At 69.2% G+C, this 17,583-nt stretch overlaps 8 protein-coding genes across 8 annotated transcripts in view; 2 read left to right on the top strand and 6 right to left on the bottom strand.

The window, feature by feature from the left end:
- Positions 1-36: 36 nt before the first annotated feature.
- On the bottom strand, positions 37-4,255 carry RHOBADRAFT_50588 (uncharacterized protein; the record flags this gene model as incomplete). The annotated part of the gene is made up of 3 exons (XM_018415393.1): positions 37-826; positions 915-2,813; positions 2,909-4,255. 3 exons carry the CDS (start codon positions 4,253-4,255, stop codon positions 305-307), a joined length of 3,768 nt encoding a protein of 1,255 aa, XP_018274124.1. The 3' UTR covers positions 37-304.
- A 1,506-nt stretch (positions 4,256-5,761) lies between these two features.
- RHOBADRAFT_40617 (uncharacterized protein) lies at positions 5,762-6,358 on the top strand (the record flags this gene model as incomplete). Its single annotated transcript, XM_018413736.1, has 1 exon — positions 5,762-6,358. One exon carries the CDS (start codon positions 5,762-5,764, stop codon positions 6,356-6,358), a length of 597 nt encoding a protein of 198 aa, XP_018274123.1.
- Positions 6,359-6,413: 55 nt separating this feature from the next.
- On the bottom strand, positions 6,414-9,488 carry RHOBADRAFT_50587 (uncharacterized protein; the record flags this gene model as incomplete). Its single annotated transcript, XM_018415392.1, has 9 exons — positions 6,414-6,556; positions 6,636-7,070; positions 7,150-7,408; positions 7,498-7,559; positions 7,638-7,727; positions 7,825-9,018; positions 9,111-9,275; positions 9,337-9,350; positions 9,467-9,488. 9 exons carry the CDS (start codon positions 9,486-9,488, stop codon positions 6,440-6,442), a joined length of 2,358 nt encoding a protein of 785 aa, XP_018274122.1. The 3' UTR covers positions 6,414-6,439.
- A 383-nt stretch (positions 9,489-9,871) lies between these two features.
- Positions 9,872-11,117, bottom strand: RHOBADRAFT_32698 (uncharacterized protein; the record flags this gene model as incomplete). Its single annotated transcript, XM_018413048.1, has 5 exons — positions 10,957-11,117; positions 10,612-10,891; positions 10,375-10,546; positions 10,025-10,296; positions 9,872-9,954 (listed from the first exon to the last, which is right to left on the bottom strand). Exons 1-5 carry the CDS (start codon positions 11,083-11,085, stop codon positions 9,872-9,874), a joined length of 936 nt encoding a protein of 311 aa, XP_018274121.1. The 5' UTR covers positions 11,086-11,117.
- Positions 11,118-12,136: 1,019 nt separating this feature from the next.
- Positions 12,137-13,084, bottom strand: RHOBADRAFT_11382 (uncharacterized protein; the record flags this gene model as incomplete). The annotated part of the gene is made up of 5 exons (XM_018412045.1): positions 12,137-12,273; positions 12,353-12,488; positions 12,563-12,803; positions 12,879-12,896; positions 12,999-13,084. Coding segments are annotated over 5 exons (618 nt in total), but the record flags the coding sequence as incomplete, so codon positions are not given.
- Positions 13,085-13,729: 645 nt separating this feature from the next.
- RHOBADRAFT_50584 (uncharacterized protein) lies at positions 13,730-15,274 on the top strand (the record flags this gene model as incomplete). The annotated part of the gene is made up of 3 exons (XM_018415391.1): positions 13,730-14,182; positions 14,259-15,019; positions 15,152-15,274. 3 exons carry the CDS (start codon positions 13,730-13,732, stop codon positions 15,183-15,185), a joined length of 1,248 nt encoding a protein of 415 aa, XP_018274119.1. The 3' UTR covers positions 15,186-15,274.
- An 82-nt stretch (positions 15,275-15,356) lies between these two features.
- Positions 15,357-16,203, bottom strand: RHOBADRAFT_65853 (uncharacterized protein; the record flags this gene model as incomplete). Its single annotated transcript, XM_018418796.1, has 2 exons — positions 15,820-16,203; positions 15,357-15,756 (listed from the first exon to the last, which is right to left on the bottom strand). Exons 1-2 carry the CDS (start codon positions 16,089-16,091, stop codon positions 15,357-15,359), a joined length of 672 nt encoding a protein of 223 aa, XP_018274118.1. The 5' UTR covers positions 16,092-16,203.
- Positions 16,204-17,141: 938 nt separating this feature from the next.
- The window catches only part of RHOBADRAFT_50582 (uncharacterized protein), a gene marked incomplete at its 3' end in the record, with an annotated part of 1,703 nt that continues 1,261 nt past the window's right edge, over positions 17,142-17,583 (bottom strand). Inside the window, exons 2-3 of the mRNA XM_018415390.1 lie at positions 17,290-17,406; positions 17,142-17,190 (exon numbers count right to left, since the gene is read on the bottom strand). Of these exons, the coding sequence (XP_018274117.1) occupies positions 17,143-17,190; positions 17,290-17,406 (165 nt within the window). The remainder of the gene's footprint in view (positions 17,191-17,289; positions 17,407-17,583) is intronic.

The raw sequence follows: 17,583 nt of genomic DNA, 5'->3' as shown, positions 1-17,583 counted from the left end.
TCTCGAGGCTGTTCTCTCGGTGCCGCACAAGAGAGAGAGAGTCCAACATGGCGACGTTGCGGCGCGAGAAAGAGAGAGAGGGCGAATACGCTATAAGGGCGAGGGACAGACGAAGGACGAGGAGGACAAAGAAGGCTATGAACGAGGGGAACGAGGCGCAAAGGTACGACGGCAGCAACAGAGGAGGTCGAGAAAGGGGTATGACACAGGGCAAGGTACGGACGGGACGACGAGGAGAGCTATCGACAGGGAAAGAGAGAGTGTGAGGAGGAGGAGGGGAACGAGGGGAGGGGGGCCGAGCGCATCACCAAGGGAGGTGCGCCGCGCCGGAACCTGCACCGGGCGAGGGCCAGTACAGCCTCTGCGCACCGACACCCTCGATCCTGGGCGACTCGCCGAGGCCGACGTCGCCCCACGGCGTCGACCCGCCGCTCGCACCGCCGACGCCGACGCCCGAGTCGGCCGTCGAGCGCTCCCAGCTCGAGCCTGACGCGAGCGACGGCGAGAAGCCGAGCGGCAGCTGGTGACGGGCGCTGCCCTTGCCGTGGCCGCCCGGCGTGCTCAGGACCGCCTGGAGGCGCGCCGACGGGCTGCGGAGGTGGTACCGCGCCGAGTTGCTCGCGAGGACGTGCGCGGCCGACGACGACGACGAGGGCGGCGGCGAGCGGAAAGGGTCAAAGTCGGCCGAGACGAGGGCGTTGACCGAGGGCAGGAGGCGAGTGCCGGGCGCGCGCGTGTCGAGCTTCTTGGCCGGGTCGGCGAGCGGCTCGAGCTTGTCCTGCATCGGCGACATGGGTTGACGAGGGCCACCGCGGATGGACGAGATCTGCAGGAAGAGAGAGCGAAAGGTCAGGGCGAGGCTCATCGTGCGAGAGGAAAGGCGAGGAGGGGACGCGAGGAAAAGCGGGACGTACAGGGCTCTGGGTGTGGACGAGCGCCGTCGGCGACAGCATGCGGTTGTCGCTCTCGGTGCGCTGCCGCTTCCTGCCGCCGAGCGGCGGGAGGAACGGCGTCGAACTCGACGGGACGACGAGGCGCGGCGACCCGCCGCGGCTCGTCATGATGCCGGCCGCCTCGGGCGACGCGAGGAGCGCGAGCGCGCGGTGGTTCTGCGCGAGCGACGACCCGTACGACAGGGGCTGGTACGGGCCGGCGAGGCGGTGGTAGACCGAGGTCGGCGGCGACATGGTGGCCGACAGGAGCGGCTCGTGCAGGCGCTGGACCGTAAGGTGCGACGGCGGCGGCGACGCGGGAGGAGGCCCGCTCGTCAAGCCGGGCTCGGACTGGGTCGCGAGCATCGGCGCCGAATAGGTGCGGCCGAGGGCGACGGGCGGTGCGAGGTGAGGCCGACTCGCCTCTTCCTCGATCGCCTCGAGCGCGCCGTTGCGGTTCGCCGACGCACACGCCGCCGCTGCCGCCGGCTCGAGGAAGCCCATCGACGAGTGCGACCGCGAGAGCGGGGCGGGCGCAGGCGGCGCGAGCTGCTGCTGCTCCTCGGGCTCGTACTGGTGCATGGCCGCCGCCGAGGCCGGACGCGGCCCGAGCGCCGCCGGCGGCACCGAGAAGCTGAGCTCGACCGGCGGCTCGAGCTGCATGGTCGGCTGCACCACAGGCGAGGCCGCGACAGGAGTGACCGAGCGCATCGAGGCGGTGGACGGGCACGGCGAGTAGGCCTGCTGCGACTGGTTCTGCGGCTGGTGGTGCTGCTGGCCAAGCTTGTATGTCGAGCTCGAGGTGGTGCGGGACATGACGCTCGCGGCGGGCGAGTCGCTGCGCGACGACAGGGCCGACGGCGTCGACGGGCGCTGCTGCACCGGCGGTGGGCGCATCGCCGACGCGGCGGTTGGGGCGGGCGCCGCGGGTACGGCGTCGTCGCCGCGCAGCAGCTTCTGCGGCGCGAGCTTGGTCGCCGCCTGCGCCGCCTTGGTCGCGCCGGCGCCCTTGCGACGCGAGTTGCCCTGCCCGCCTTTGCGGACAAAGTCGCCGTCGACGAACTGGTCCTCGGTACCGGGCTTGATCGCCCACAGGCAGCCCTTGCCCGGGTTGTCGGGACCGCGGGCCGTCTTGATGAAGCACTGGTTGAGCGACAGGTTGTGGCGGATCGAGTTCTGCCAGCCGGCGTCGTCCTTCTTGAAGTAGGGGTACTCGCTCATGATCCACACGTAGATGTCGGCGAGCGCCATGCGCAGGTCAGGCGTCGAAAAGAGCGCCTGGCCGATCAGGGCCGCGTACGAGTAGCGCGGCTTGATCGGCTCGCCGTCCTCGTCGACCCACAGGCCGCGCGACGACGACGAGGGCGCGCTGTCGTTGCGGCGAGCGGGCGCCCGCTTCTTGCGCGCGCTCGGCGCAGGCGCGACCGCGTCGCCGACCGTCGTCGACGTGTCGCTGCGAGCCGGCGCGCCCTTGGGCTTCGGGCCCGGGCCCGGGCTCGAGCGCGAGTAGCGCGCCGGGACGTACTCCGAATGCTGCGACGACGTAGGCGACGACGAGGGCATGCCGCCGTACATAAAGTCGGGGGCCGAAGCCGGGTGGGCGTGCGTGTCGGCGTGGTTGACGAACGAGTGCTGGCGCGACGTGGCCGAGCCGCGGTCCGAGGCGGCCGGCGACGAGTCGCAGAACGACGGGGCGCGCATCGTGAGCGACGCCGCCGAGGGCGTGGGCGACGTCGGGCGGTTCTCGACGAAGGCCGAGTTCCACCGGGCGCGCTTGGTCAAGGACGGCTCGTTCGACGTGCTGAAAATGTCGCGCGAGCGAGACGCGCCGCCCGACGAGAACGGCGAGGCGCCACCGCGGAACGGGCTCGAGTCGACAACCTGCAGCAGGGAGGTCGAGGCGTCAGTCGGGCTCGACAAAGATACCGCGGTAGGGGAGGGAGAGAGAGAGAGACAGGGAGGGAGGGGGGACGCACGATGTCGGACGAGCGATCGATATCCTTCCTCGGGCTGAGCGACGAGTGCCTCGTCGTGAGCTCGTTGGCCTCGAGCTCGTCGAGCTCGCTGCGGAGCAGGCGCGCGACGTCGGGCGAAAAGAGGATGCTCGTCTTGGGCCTCGACGGCGCCGGGCTCAGGAGGGCGTGCTCGGCGTAGCTCATTGGCGCCTTGCGCTTAGGCGATGCCGGCGCGAGGCTCGGCGAGACGTGGTGCTGGTGCGCCTGCTCGACAGCGCCCTGGGCGTCGAGCTGCGGCGCCGGCGCGGTAGCCGCGGCGGGCAGCGGCTGGCTCGACATGAACCGGTCCATCATGCCGCGCTGTCCTGCGAGCGACGGGCTCGCGTTCGCGTCGGGCGCGGCGGCGCCGAGAGCCGGCGACAGGGCGGCGGCCGAGGGCGAGCCGGCGCTGCCGCCGGGCGTCGCACCGACGCGGCGCGAGATGAGCATGCTCGCGAGGCCGGGCGCGTCGTCCTCGCTGCTGCTGCTGCTCTCCTCCTGCGCCCACTGCCGGACGGCGAGCTCGGCGGCGGACGACGGCGCGGCCGCGGCAGGACCGGCGTCACGCCTCTGGCGCTTGGCCGACTGGCTGACGGCGTCCTCGACAGGCGCACGAGCACGAGGGCGCGAGGTAGTGAAGGGTAGGTCGAGCTGGAAGGCGGCTTGGAGAGCGGCCGAGGCGGTCGGGGTGCGCGACAGGGGCTGCTGCGGGAACGACTGGGTCGTCGAGCTGGGCGGGAAGGGCGCGCCGGCAGACGGGTAGGTCGGGGTGGCGACGGGCTGCTGTGCGACGCGCGGCATCGACGTGTTGACCACGAGGGGCGCTGACCCGGGAGCGGCTTGGCCGTGCTCGCTGCGCAAGAAGCGCATAACCTGCTGCTTGGCCTGCTCGAACTGGTCGGGCGTGATGCCGTGCGCCTGCGCGAGTGCGAGCGCGTCCTCGGGCGTCTGCGGGTCGAGCAGACGAGCAGGCGCCGCACTGCGCGCCTCGTTCTGCCACGCCGAGTCGGTGCGGACGGCGCGCGTACGGGACGGGATCTCGAACACGTGCGAGGCGTCGTCCTCGCCGAGGTACGACGACGGCGCGCCGAGCTTGATCTGGGGCGACGAGTCGAGGTGGCCGCCCGACGAGGTGCGGATGCGCACGCTGCGGCGCGGCTGCTGCTTGCCGTTCCTGGCGCGAGACGGTGCCGCGTAGCGGTCCGAGGGCGTGGCGATGACGTCGGTGGGAGGAGACGAGGACGACGCGTCGAGGTTGGCGAAGCGGTGGGTGAGGGCCGGGGTCGAGTGGCCGAACAGGGACGACGACGGGTGCGCCGGGCTCGTCATGGCGAGAGTGCGGTCGACGTCGGCGTTGATGTGGTGAGAAGAAGTGGGGCGACACAGGCGAGAGGAAGGCGCAGGTTGGCCTCGAGAAGACGACCTGGATCGGTGCGCCGGGGCGGAACGAGTGAGTTGTCGCCGTCACGGGACAATGGGAGGGCGTGGGACGTACAGGTTGCTGCTTAAGGTAGAGCTCGACGCGTGACGAGGATGACCGAGAGGCGCACTGGCTGCTGGGCGACGTGCTCGACGCGTGAAACCTGCGGGTGACGCTTCGCGAAGGCGCGGGGGAGAGGGGGGAGGGGGGGCAAGGGTCGGCGAGTGAGCTCGTTGTTGTGACGGGTCGTGCGCGCGCACGTTTGGACGGCAGCAACGAGGACAGTGGACGCACGAGGTGCACTCGGGCCTGCGAGGCCGGGACGACGAGCCTTTGACGGTCGCGCTGTGATGAAGGCGAACCGGAGGTGCTCAGGCGGCGGGCGAGGGGCGGTGGTGGCTCGGGCGGGTGCGGCGGGAGCGACGAGGGGTGCTGTAGGCTGAGGGCGAGAGCGAGGCGCGTCCCACTGCGCTCGTGAGGGGATGTGAGGGGAAGGGGGAGGGCGAGGAGGGGGAGCGAATCTCGTCGTCCCGCGTCGACAAAGCCTCGATCCGGCTCGGCTCTCCTCCTCCTCTCGTCCTCGCTCTCGCCTGCCTCGCTGCACACGCTGCACGGCCACTCGTACATGTGCTGCACGCTCAGGACCAACGCCCCTCCAACACCGCTGCGCTGGCTCCCTTCCCTCCCTGCCCCCCTCCCTCGCCGTCGTCGACCGAAAAAACACCTCGGCGGGCGACGCGTTTCTCCCTCATCGCGCCACTCGAGCGGCTGCACATTGCACCCACGCCATCTGTGAGCCAGACGACACGCTCTGCCGCACCGCACACCGCGGCGATCACAAATGCTCGCTGCCGCTCGCGGGGTTGCTCCCCACGCTCGCCGTCCACCGTCGCGCTCGCTGCCTCGCGCTTTCGAGCTGTGCGCCGGCACTGCGACGGAGCGACTGTGTCAGGCCTTCGCGTGAGGCGCGACGAGCTCGCCGGCCTCGCCGCGAACGCAGGTGTCGCTCGAGCGCGGCGCTCAGTCTCTGTTTGCTGGCCCGCCTCGCCGTGGCTCGCTCTGCTCTGGGCTCCTTTGGCAGTCGTGGCTGCCACACGTTCCCCTCGCCTCCTGGCACGAGCTCTGCGCACTCGTGCGGGACGAGACAAGGAGCGTCCCGAGCCAACCTCGAGGACAAGGGTCCGGGCGCACACACCTCGCTCGCACCTCGGCGCCGCCGCCGCTTTCCCCTGGCCTGTCGCACCAAGCTCCCCTGCGTTTCGGCTGTCAAAGGCGCTCATGCTCGCTCTCGCAGAGGCGGTGGGCGCAACTCGGACCCGCTCTTTCTCCTCGCACGGCATCTCTCCCCCTCCTCGAGCTCCGGTAGCTCAGTTCCTCTCGCCGCACGCGTATTTGGTCGACGCCGCTCTAGCGTCATGTCTTCCTCCTCCTCGACAGCCCCATCGCCCTCTCTCTCGCCCTCCCCGCCTCCCTCGCTCGTCCTCGTTCCGCCGACGCCCCTTCCTCCTTCCTCGCCTCGTCTCCCATCGTCGCCGGCGCCACCCTCCTTCTCCCGCCGCGGCCGCGCCCCTCACCGTATCGCGCGGCTCCCGCCGCCACCCCTGCCCTCGACGTCGACCGCCCTCCTCGGAGCCGCTCACGTCCTCGAGCACTACCTCGCGTCCCCCTCGCCGACGACGGCCGTCCACTCGCCGCGCACCCGCACGCCGCCGACCTTGTCCCTCCCCTTCACGAGCCTGCTCGTCGTCGACGCGTCGTCGTCGTACTCGGTCGACGAGGACGTCGTCCCGCCGCCGTCGAGGACCGCGCCGAGCAAGAAGCACAAGAAGCAGCGGCTGCGCAGCCGGTCGACGCCGGCGCGCCCGAGGATCCCGGCGATCTGGCGCGACAAGAGTGAGAAGGTCGACGAGACGGTCGAGTCGCGGCGGGCGGTGGGAGGGAGGTCGTGCGAGAGCGAGCTCTTGCACGTCGACGCCAAGCTCGAGTGGGCGAGCCGGGCGCTCGGCTTTTGAGGGGCAGCAGCGTCGAACGAGTCGCTCTCTTGATGTAGACGCTCTCGACCCGGGGCACGGTGCAACGCGCAGGCGCGTGACTCATTGCAGGTGGAACGGCACGAGCCACTGGTCGGCCGCCTCGAAGCTGTCGGCGAGCTCGGGCGCGATCGCCGGCCCGGTCGCAGACTGACGCAGAGAGCGAACGGCGAGCATTATCTGCGAGCAGGGAGAGGAGAGCGAGAGTCAGGTCACGGCAAGGCAAGGAGGAAGAGAGAAGGAGGGAAAGGGGACACACGAGGTTCCAGAAGCGGAAGCCGCGCTCGAGCTCGGCGCGCACGTTCTTGACGTTCGGGAAGGCGTCCTGGAGGAGCCCGAGGACCTGGTCCTTGGCCTGCTGGATCGCCTCGCGCTCCTCCTTCGACGCCGACGAGCCCGCTCCTCCACCGCTCGCGTTGCCCGTCCTCGCGACAACCTCGATCCCGCCCGCCATGTGGCACACCGTGTCGCCGAACGCCTTGAAGAGGATGCCCATTCCCGTGTTGGTGTCGGCCTGGAACGGGAGCGAAAAGGCGACGCCGAGGTAGTCGGCGTACGAGCGCTGCGCGTCGCCCCGCAATAGGCAGTTGACGGCGATGGCCTCGAGCAGGTTGCGCATCGAGCGCGACGTCGCGCGCAGGAACGAGTTGAACACGAGGAGCTCGCGCGAGAGCGGGCCGTTCCAGGCGCCGGGCTGCGGGCGACAGGGGACGAGGTCAGTGCGCCGCCTCGATCCGACCGTCGAGCGAGACAAGTGAACGCGAGGGACGCACCGTGAAGACGAGAGGGACGATGCTGAGGACGCGCATGACGAGGAGCATGCTGCGCTTGTCGGCCTCGGTGCCGCCAGAGAAGTTGGGCCCGCCCGAGTACGCCCTCGTCCCGATGCGCCCGTTGTGCAGCACGCCTGCGCGCAGCAGCTCCATGGCGAGGAACAAGGGCTCCTGGAACTTGTCGTTGACCTTGGCGTTCTTCATCGCGAGGTGGAGCGCCGAGGCGTGAGGCGTGTGCTGGTGAGCCGAGGTGAGGAAGCTGCGCGAGGGGGAGAGGGCGGCGCCCGGCAAAGTCAGGACCGCCTCGCGTGCGCCGTCTGGACGAGAGAGAGGGGAGCGAGGACGCACGACCGCAGCTCGAGGAAGCGCCAGAGCGTGTTGGCGACGATCTCGTCCTTCTTGTCGAGCGGCTGCGGGCGCACACGCCGCCGGCGAGGGTCAGTCTCTCGCTCACCCTGCAGGAGACGGAAGGAGAGAGGTGTGCGCACCCGTTCTGCGTTCCTCGGCACGATCGTCCTCTGCGCCAAGCTCGTCGTGCTCGTGCCGCCGAAGCACAGGCACAGGTCGATCGTTGACGACTGCGGGCGAGCGACGACGGCTTCGAGTCAGTGTTCGGGCTCGAGAGTCGGAAGGGAAGAACATGGCCGGGGAGAGAGAGAGAGAGAGGGGACGCACGGCCTGCCTCCTCAACTCGTCCTCGATGTGGCGCGCCCCGACATTCCACTTGCCGACGCTCTCGATGAACTGCTGCGTGTGCGGCGCCGAGTGCGGTATGGGCGGGTCCTGGCCGGGCGGGCTGAAGTAGTAGACGGCGTGGACAGGTTTCTTGAGCCACAGCGGGTGCAGGACGCTGCTCATGAGGGCGAGCGCGACGCAGCGCGGGCCCTGCGGCGGCTCGGTGAGCTGCTTGACGTAGCGCTCGTACTCGGGCGTCGAGCCGCACAGGGGCACGTGCTCGTAGACGTGGCCCGTCGCGAGTGGGGCGACGACTTGCGGGCTCATGAGGCCGCGGAACAGCTGGTAGTAGACCTCGTCCGGGAAGTGCGACGAGAAGATCTCGCCCAGGTCGACGGGGACGTCGGCGGCCGTGACGATCTGGGGCGGGTGCTGGTAGTGGTGAGCGCCGAGAGGTGCTGGCGGAGGGGTGACGAGAGGGAGGGGTAGGACGCGGCCCTCGTGGGCGACGAGGACGAGCGAGAACTTGATCATGGCGCGCGACCGCGCGAACGTGTCGGCAAAGTTGGTCTGGTACACGGGCGCGAACGACTGGTGGGCGAGGACGGAGCGCACGCCCGAGCCGTGCTGGCGGATCGTGTCGACGACGGACCGCAGGTGAAAGTCGCGAGGGTCGATGGCCGGGAACGTCGGCGAGCCCTCGAACCCGGCGAGGATGGCGAGGTCGAGGAACTGGTCGGGCGAGAGGCCCATCGAGTCGAGGATGGCGGCCTTGGACGCGAACGAGATGGTCTGGCGCTTGAAGTCGACATCGAGGACGATGCGGTCGAGCCCGTCGAACATGAGGAGCTCGTTGGCGCCGTAGATGCTGTGCACGTAGGCGCGCTCGTGCCGCTCGAGGTACGCCAACTGGGCCCACGCGAGGTACGGCGCGACGACGAACTCGGTCGAGCGCTGCTTGAACTGGCGGTTCACGAGGCGGAACACGTCCTGCGGCGTGATCGAGCTCGACGCGCCGAACTCGCCCTGCGCCTCGGCGACACGGCCGTGCTCGTAGTGCTCCCACGCCTGGCCGCGCCGCCAGTTGCGCTCGTCGGTCGGCTGAGGACGCTCGCGGTCGAGCGGGTTGACGCCGTTGAACACGAACACGGGCTTGATGCCGAGCGCCTGCAGCGTGTGGTTGTTGGCCTCGATCTGCGGAGGTGTGCCGTACGGCGAGGCGCCAAGGTCAGCTCGACTCATTCCAAGTGAGAGGGGAGGGGAGGGGAGGACGAGAGAGGACGCACCTCGGCCGTCAGGGTGAGCGGTGCGCCGCCGATCGCCGGGGTGAAGCTGTCGTGCTTGTCGGAGCCTTCGCGCGCGCTCAGGAGCTTGCGCAGGTAGTGGTTGGCGTCAATGCCCAGGCGCGTGCCGGCGAGGGCGCTCAGCGGACACTCCTTGACGAGGCCGCGCTGCGGGTGCTGATACGGGGTCAGCAGCGTCCTGGAACAGAGATGGACGGGACGAGCGTACCTCTGCAAGCCAGGCTGTGGGTGGGGGACAGTCGGACGCCGGGGGGAGGGAGCGGGGAGGAGGGGGAGGAGACGCATCAGTGAGCGCTCGCGCGAGGGACGGGGCGAAGGACAGGGAGACGGGGACGCACTGTCGAGGCCACGGATAGGCATCGTGCGCGCGTGCTGGCTCGGGCACAGAAGCTGAGGGTGGGGGGACGAGAGCAAGTGCGGCTCGCTGATCGCGATCAAGGCAACTTGGCGCGAGCGAACGCAGACATTCGTTGCAGGAGAGACCCGTCGCTATGGCAACACAGCGAGATCGTACACAAAGGGAGAGAGGAGAAGCGCGCTCCAAGATCGAGGGGGGAGGGGTATCGGAGCGGGTCGACGACCGTACGAGAGGGGAGGGGGAGGAGAGAGGGAGCAGGTGTAAGGGGTATCTGTGCGAGGGCGGGATGGCCCTCTTTTTACTTGCTGGGGTGGTGCAGGACATGCGGGTAGGGCGAGCTGGGAGAGATGCAGGCGGGAGGACGAGGGCGACGACGTGAGGCGGATCAAGGGTTGACGGCGACGACGGGCGGCGGCGGCTTGTTGTGCCCGCCCTTGAGGAAGAACCGGAAGCCCTCGTACGACAGCCCTGCGGTACGCGAGGCAGGTCAGGGGACGGGCTCGCGGCGAGATGAGGGAGAGGGAGAGGGTCGACGCACAGCAGAGCGCGTTCGACGGCATGTTGGTCAGGACGCGCGGCGTCATGCCCCTCGCAAAGCCGGCGAGACCGTGTCGCGAGTAGATGATGCGGAAGGCGTCGCCGAGCCCTCGGGCGTTGCGGATCGCCGCGTCGTCCGACAGACCTCGCGTCTGGAGCAGCGTCTTGCACACGTCGAGCGGCGTCGTGACGGCGGCGGCGACAGCTCCGGCGATGCCGCCGGCCGTGACGTGCGTCATGGGCGAGTACGTGTTGAGCGGGTTAATCCTGTCCCTGAGCGCGTGTGCAAGTCGAGGTCAGTCGAGAAGGTCCGGGAGAGGTGGGGGAGGAGGCTCGAGCGAGGGGACGCACTTGATGAACTCGTACGTCGAGAATTGGACGGCCGTGAACGGGACCGTCATCGTCAAAGTCGTCGGGTACGAGACGTAGAACGCGGCGAGGCCCTCGGTGCGGTACACGGTGCGGAAAGTTTCTGCGACCGTGCGGAACTGCGAGCCGTGCGCCTGCATGCGCTGCTTGACGACTGTGGAGGCCGAGTCAGGTCGGGTCACGCCTTGATAAGGGGGAGAAGAGAGAGTGTGGGCGCACCGTCGAACGGGTTCATGAGGGCGTCGGACGTGATGGTGGCCGCCGCGCCTGCGCCGGCCGTCGCGACGAACGAGTAGCCATTGTCGTTGCCGCCTGCGAGCTCCTTTGCGAGCTCGTACATGCCAAAGTAGACGGCGTGGGCCGGGCCGGCGCCGAGGATGACGGACGCGACGCCGCGCCACAATCGCCGGGTGCCCTCGGTCGACGAAATGCGGGTGTAGGCCTCGGACATGGACGCGTAGGCGGCGGTCGGGCTCGTCGTCAGGACCTGCATGCGAGTCTGTGGAGGTCCGCCGAAGGGTCAAACTGGGTCTCGGGGTGCAGGACGAGGGAGCGAGGACGCACCTTGATCATGTCGACGGGGAACATGACGGCGTGCTCCGAGATGCCGGCGAGCGACCCGGCGAGCATATTGATGGCGAGCGAGTCGGTGCTGAGGCCTTCGTAGTCGACTTCCTGGATGACCTCGGGCATGGCGAACGGCGGACGAGGTGGACGAGGTGGGGGGGGAGCGAGCTGGGGTCCGACGGGTCGACGAGGGCTGGTGCGGACAAGGGGGCAGGTAGTCGAGAGGGACGTGAAGCTCTGGACGCTCCTTATGCGGTCGATAGTCGGGATGAGGTCGAGACGGCGGAGAGGCGGAGCGAGATGAGGCGGAGCTTGACGTCGAGGCGGTCTGGAGGGCGTCGGCGGCGGCAGCTGCACGGGCGGGGCGGCAAGGTCAGGGACGGTGGTCTGGAGCTCGTAGAAGTGCCCTGCTGGGGTCAGAACGAGCCCTCGCCGCCGCGTGGACGCGATCTCGGCGTCGAGCGGACGACACTGCTCCTCGGCCAGTTCTGCCGCCTCGCCGCTCCGAGTCTCGCCGGCTCGCGCCAGCTCTCCTGCCCCAACGTACTGCCCAGATGGCCCGACCGAGCTGGCCCCGAGCCCCAAGGCTGCGCGTGCTGCGCCGTGGAGTGGCGCCCGCGAGTCGGCGGCTTGAGGTGGACGGCGTCGTCGCGGCGCTGCAGATCGGGACGAGGACGCACAGGCTCAGAGGTTGGTCGTGGACAGTGCGCGGTGGAGCACAGGTGCACTCGGCCAAGCGAGGAGGAGGAGCAACGAGGCGAGAGTCGACGAGTCCGCCTCGGAGAGAGAGCGCTCTCTCCTCGCGATTTCTAAACTGCTCTCGAGACGACGGACGACGGCGCGAAACGGGCTGAGAGGGCTGCTGGTAGTATAACACGGGTCGCCCGGCGGTCTAACGGGTCCGGCAACGAGAGAGGGAGCAAGAAAATGCGATGGTCGCGCGCACGGCGCGCGAGGAGGATGCAAGGCGAGGGGTTCGAGGGACGGCACGAAGAGCTGGCTGGGCGACGCTCACAGGCCGAGCGCCTTTTGCTTGGCGGCGACCTCGTTGTGGAGGAGAATGCTGCGCGCAGGCGAGAGAAGGGTCAGGACGAGCCCTCGAGGAAGGGACGAAGTTGAGAAGGCGACACACTCCTCCTGCTCCCACGGGTCTGCGAAAGTGGAACGAGCGTCAGTTTCACGGGACACGAGCAAGGAGAGAGAACGGAAGGTCGAACGACGCACAGTCAACCCACTTGTCCTCGATGTCGTCGCCGGCAAAGTAGGCCACGTCGTCCGGGATGGTCGCGCGCTTCTCCTTGAGCTTGTTGTGGACTGGTGATCGCCCATGTGGCTCGTCAGGTTCTCGTGAACGCGCGAGGGACGCAAAGGGAGGAGGAGGGTCCGGGCGCACCGACAAAGATGGCCAGCTTGGTCGGCGGGAAGTCGGCCTTCTTGTCCTCGGGGAGCTTGTCGAACTGGGCCTGGATGTCCTTCTTGAGCTCGGCGACGGCGTAGCCGAGGGTCGTGCGCGAGTCGTCGACCTCGTCCTGCGCGTGCAGAGGGTCGTCAGGGTGCGGTCGGGCCGACAGGGACGAGAGGAGGGGGGAGAAGGGCGACGCACGACGATGAGGATGCGCCTGCCGATCAACGGGCGGTTGCCGAGGGTCGAAAAGTCGAGCCACTGGGTGCGGATGACCTCCTTGCCGAGCTTCTCCTCCATGGCGAGGCCGTTGCCGCCGTCAAACTCGCCGACCTCCTCGTAGAGCGACAGGCCGATGGCCTGGATGGGAATGTTGCGGCGCTTGCCGTCGGCGCCCGAGACGCGCTTGAGGAAGGTGCGCAGGACGCGCGCGGGGAAGAAGCTGCAGGGGGGAGGGTCAGCACGACTGAACGAGGGAGAGGTGCGAGAGCCCCGCGAGGGGAGCCGAGAGACGCACCCGCCGCCGCCGATGGCGCTGCATGACAGGAAGGCAAGGCGAGTGAGTTCGAGGCCGCAATGAGCGCGAGGACCCAGGTGGGCGGGTTGAGGCGGAGGAGGGAAGAGACAGAGGACGAACACCATGATGTCGGGGTCGAAGCGCTCCTTGATCTGGCGGGCCGTGTTGCCGATGGTGCAGTGGATGTCGTCGTAGGTGACGCGGAGGTGGCCGTCGTGCTCGTTCGGGGTGGAAGCCGGGCCGCCCACTGTTGCGCGCACGCGGAGCGGAGCGGGGGAGAGGGAGAGGGGGGAGGTCGAGGACGGGTCAGTGAGAGGCTCGCGGGAGTGGTGGTACGCGGTGCAGGCTGGGCTGGAGGTAGCTGTGGACGCACTGGTTGCTCTGGTGAGGTTGGTGGTGTCGAGGGAGCGAGTGCGAGGTGATCAAGCCAAGGTCGAGCTGGGACGTGACGGCGGCGCCCGCGCGAGGCTCGCGCCTCCCTCGACGAGTTGGACAACAGGTACAGAGAGCTCCATGACAGCTTCACAGGCCTGGACACACGCTCGGTACTCGCGGCAGAGGCGACGACAGCGCGAGGGCGAGTTTCCCCCACCTCGTTCCGCTCTCGACATCGACGCGCTCGTCCGCTCGACTGTCCCAGGGCACGGCGAGCACCGCCCGTGTGCTCTCTTGTCCGGCTACCCCAAGCGACTCGCTCGCGCCAAGCCTCCCCCAGCCGGTTCCTCGTCCTCATCGACCCCGCGCCGCATCGCCGTCCGCCCGACCAGCACCCGCCGCACACCGCCCCGGCAGCCTGCGGGCACCAGCTCGAGTGCCACGTCCTGTCGAGCTCGTGCGCGCGCGCACCCTCCATGCACCCGCATCCACCGACGCCGGCCGCTCCCCTCCACGAGCCGCCCGCCGACGACCTCACCGACGACGGGCCCCTGTTCCGCGCCCACATCGCCAGCCTCGAGCGACGCGCCCACAGCCTCCGCCACGCCCTCAAGAAGCTCCACCGCGCCCTCGACGCCTCGCTCGCCGCCCTCGACACCCACCGCTCGGCCCACGACTCGCTCGACGACGCCCTCGAGCACCTGTCGGCCGCGAGCCTGACGTCGTACGGCGGCCAGCTCGGCGGCCTCTACGCCCGCGAGCTCAAGCCGCGCCGCGACCGCGCGAGCGACGACGCCCGGCGCGAGGCCGACCGCGCGCGCGAGCTCGTCGACCGCGTCAAGGGCGCCATCGACCGCATAAAGGCCGTCGAGGACCGCAGGAAGGCGTTTGACGCACAGTCGAAGTACTTCTACGACGAGCTCGCCAAGGTACGTCCCGCTGTCGCTCTCCCTCTTGTCTGCCTTCGTCCCGTCCGCTCACACTCTTCCTCCCCCGCCGCTGCAGTACCTCGGTCGCGCAGAGTCGGACCCGGCCAAGATCGCCTCGCTCGACTCGAAACAAGCCGAGCGCGCCGCCGCCTTCCGCCAGGACCGCGTCGCCTTCTTCTCGTTCCTCGAGGGCCTCGTCGAGTCCGAGGAAGGCGCCATCGCCTCGTGGCTGCGCGCCTGGGCCGGCCCGCTCGAGAACGGCGCAGAGCCTTCGAGCGTCGACACGTGTCGCTCGGACACTCTGGCTGCTCTCGAGGGCTCGCCAAACGGCGGCGGCGGCGCCCGCAAGCCTCGGCCGTCGGCCGGGTCGTCGGGCGGCGGCGAGAGCTGGGAGCGTCACCTCGAGGGCTTCCCGACCTACCTCGCCGACGCCGTCACGGGCCCAGACGACGCGGCGCCGTTCCCGCCGGCGAGCGACGACGGGCACTCGGCCGCGCCGAGCGCGTCGGGCCAGTCGGCGGCGAGCCGCACGACGACGGACGGCGGCGTCGAGTCGGCCTCGGGCTCGCGTCCGTCGAGCGACAAGGCGAGGAGGAGGAGGTCGTCGCTGCCCGTGTTCGGCCTCGGCGGCGTCGCCTCGCCCGACAAGGACAAGGAGCCCGCCGGCAAGCGCGACCGCATCAAGGACTTCTTCCGCTCGGCGCACCACTCGATCTCGTCGGCCATCCCGACCTCGTCGTCGTCTGCCGCCCTCGCCGACGTTCTTGTCGCGCGCCACACGTCCCCTCCTCCGCCTGTCCCGACCCGGACGCCCTTCTTGAACTCGTCGTCGAAAAAGTGGCCGCAACTCGAGCTCTCCTCAGGGTCTCGAGCGAGGAGAGGCGAGCAGAGCCGGAGAGGTCAACTTGAGAAGGTCAACCCGCCCTCGCGAGCTACTTTCCTTCTCTCGCACTCGCTGCAGGTGAGCAGGAGTCGACAGCACGATGCGGACAAACCTCTGTAAAGCTACAGCGCCCTCACCGCTTCTCGTTTCGTCCCGCCGTCGGCCCGCTTCCACGCCCTCCTCGTCCTCGTCCAACACGTTCTCTCCCAGCCTCTGCGCGTGCGAGATGTCCGAGAAAGAGTTGCACAAAAACGCTAAAGGGCTTCACAAGCGGGAGGCGAGAAAGGGAAGCTACTGCTCCTCGTCCGACGCCTCCGAGAACCGTCCCGTGACAGATCCCTCCCACGACTCGTCCGAGTCCTCCTCCGCCTCGTCCTCCTCCCCCTCGTCCTCCTCCGCCTCGTCATCGGCGATCTCGTCATCGGCAATCTCGTCGTCGATGTCGGTCCCGCCACCGCCCTCGTCCTGACCCTCGTAGCCGTCCTCCTCGCCCTCCTCCTCGTCGGTAGCTGCCGGGCGCGTGCGCAGCCAGCGCTCGAGCGGTCTGTCGTTGCGCTCGACGTCGACAGCGGCCATGACCTCGTCGACGTTGTCGCCGGCGAGGAGCTCGTCGACGGACGAGAGGGTCGAGTCGGTCCCGACGGAGGAGACGGACATGGCGCTCGAGTCGGACGGGTCGACAGGAGGAAGGCTGCGAGGATCGACACTGCGTCAGTCTCTGGTACAGCACCGAGCGAGAGAGAGGCGGACGCACAGGACAGGGCGGATCTGGACAATGTCCGCCGCGAACAACATGAGGGACGCGCGAGCGACGTCGTGGCTCGCCGGATAGATCGTCTTGACGAGGGCCTCGTACGGCCACTCGTTGCGCTCCATCTCGCCGAGCAGCTCCTCGTAGATGCGGCGCGCGAGCTGCGCCTGGTGCGGGTTGCCCTGGAACTTGCCCTCGAGGTCGTTGGTGAAGCCCATCTCGTACCCGTTCTTGCCGAGGAACTTGCCGATGCTCAGCCCGTACGGCTGGAGCATGACCGGCTTGCTCGGGAGGCGCTTGATGAGGCCCGTCTTGTGCCCATTCTCGAAGCTATGCAGCCGGAGGTGCGGCGGAAGCGAGCGGTGGAGGAACTTGACGAGGGTCGCGCCTGGCTGGTCGCGCTTGATCGGGCCGCGCGTGTCGAAGCCCGTGCTCGAGGTCGCCTTCTCGTTCGAGCCACCGGCGTACTTGTGCCAGATGTCGGCCGTGACGCACGCCGCGAGCTGGACGTTGAGCGAGTCGAGCCCGACGTCGCTGCCGACGACTCGCGGCGTGAAGATGTGCTCGGCCAGGGCGAGCGCGCGCGCATTGACCTTGACCGTGATCGACTCGGCCTCGAGGCGTGCGGCACGGCGGGCGTGGATGCCCAACGAGTACTTGGACATGAGCTGCTTGAGGCTGACGACCGTGTCCGGCGGCGGCGGGCCGTCAAAGTCGACGGCGCCGTAGTAGATGAGGCTCGACTGCGTCGTCGAGTCGAGCGACGCCCACGTCACCGGCACGCCGTCGCGCTCCTCGATGCAGCGGCGCCTGAGGAGGTCGAAGATGTTGCCGCCCTCGGGCCCGAACGACTTGACGGGCGTCGAGGGGGCGCCGACCTGCCACTTGCGGCCCGACTGCGTGAGCGACGCGATGACGATGTGGGCGCGGTCGCGCGCCTGCGCGAAAGTCGACGGCTCGCCGCCGATGCGCGTGATGAGGTCGTCGAACGGGATGAGGCGCTCGAAGCGGCGGCGGGGCGGGAACTCGTTGTTGTACTTGGTGTATCCGCGCTTGAGGTGCTCGAAGACGGACTTGGGCGTCATGGAGGCGAGCGTCTGGTCGACCGGCCCGACGAGGTCCTCGCTCTCGGCGAAGATGGTCGAGATGTCGCGCAGGAAGATGAGGGCCCGAAGCCAGGGCGAGGTCGTGCGGAGTGCGATGGTCGAGTGCTCGCGCAGGTTGACGTGCGTGCGCCGGCCGAACAGCTTGCGCACGAGGAACGAGGTGCTTCTGCAGTTGAGGCGACCGTAGAAGGCCGTGCGAGTCGCAACTTGCGCGTCCTTGCCGCAGGCGTCGACGACGACGACGTGGATGTTGTCGACGGCGAGGGCGGTGTAGGTCACTGCAGAGGGACGCAGGGAGTCAGTTTCGGTCCTCCTGAGGGGGCAAAAGCTGCAGAGAGATGGGGAGAGGGGACGCACGGTCGACGACCTTCGTGCCGAACGCGAGGTACTCCTTGGAGATCGCGACCTTCTTGGTCGGGTATCTCGACGTCTTGCGGTAGTGGAGGAGGCGCTTGAGGGGCCCGCCGCACCACCGAAGGACGTCCTGCGCGGCGAGGGAGCCGAAGATGCGCGAGGGGGGGGGGGGGGGGGGGAAAGAAGGGCCCCACAAAAAGGGGGCCGAGGAGGAGGGCCCCCTTGGGGAGGGGGGGAAAAGAAAAGGAGGGGGGGGGAAAAAACCCGGGGAAGAAAAGGGGGGGGGGGGTTTCATAAGGGAGGGGGG

This window comes from Rhodotorula graminis, assembly GCF_001329695.1.
Source record: "Rhodotorula graminis WP1 unplaced genomic scaffold RHOBAscaffold_1, whole genome shotgun sequence".
Classification (NCBI taxonomy): Eukaryota; Fungi; Basidiomycota; class Microbotryomycetes; order Sporidiobolales; family Sporidiobolaceae; genus Rhodotorula; species Rhodotorula graminis.
Note: the sequence above shows the minus strand (reverse complement) of the source record. Positions and strands in the feature narration are given on the sequence as shown.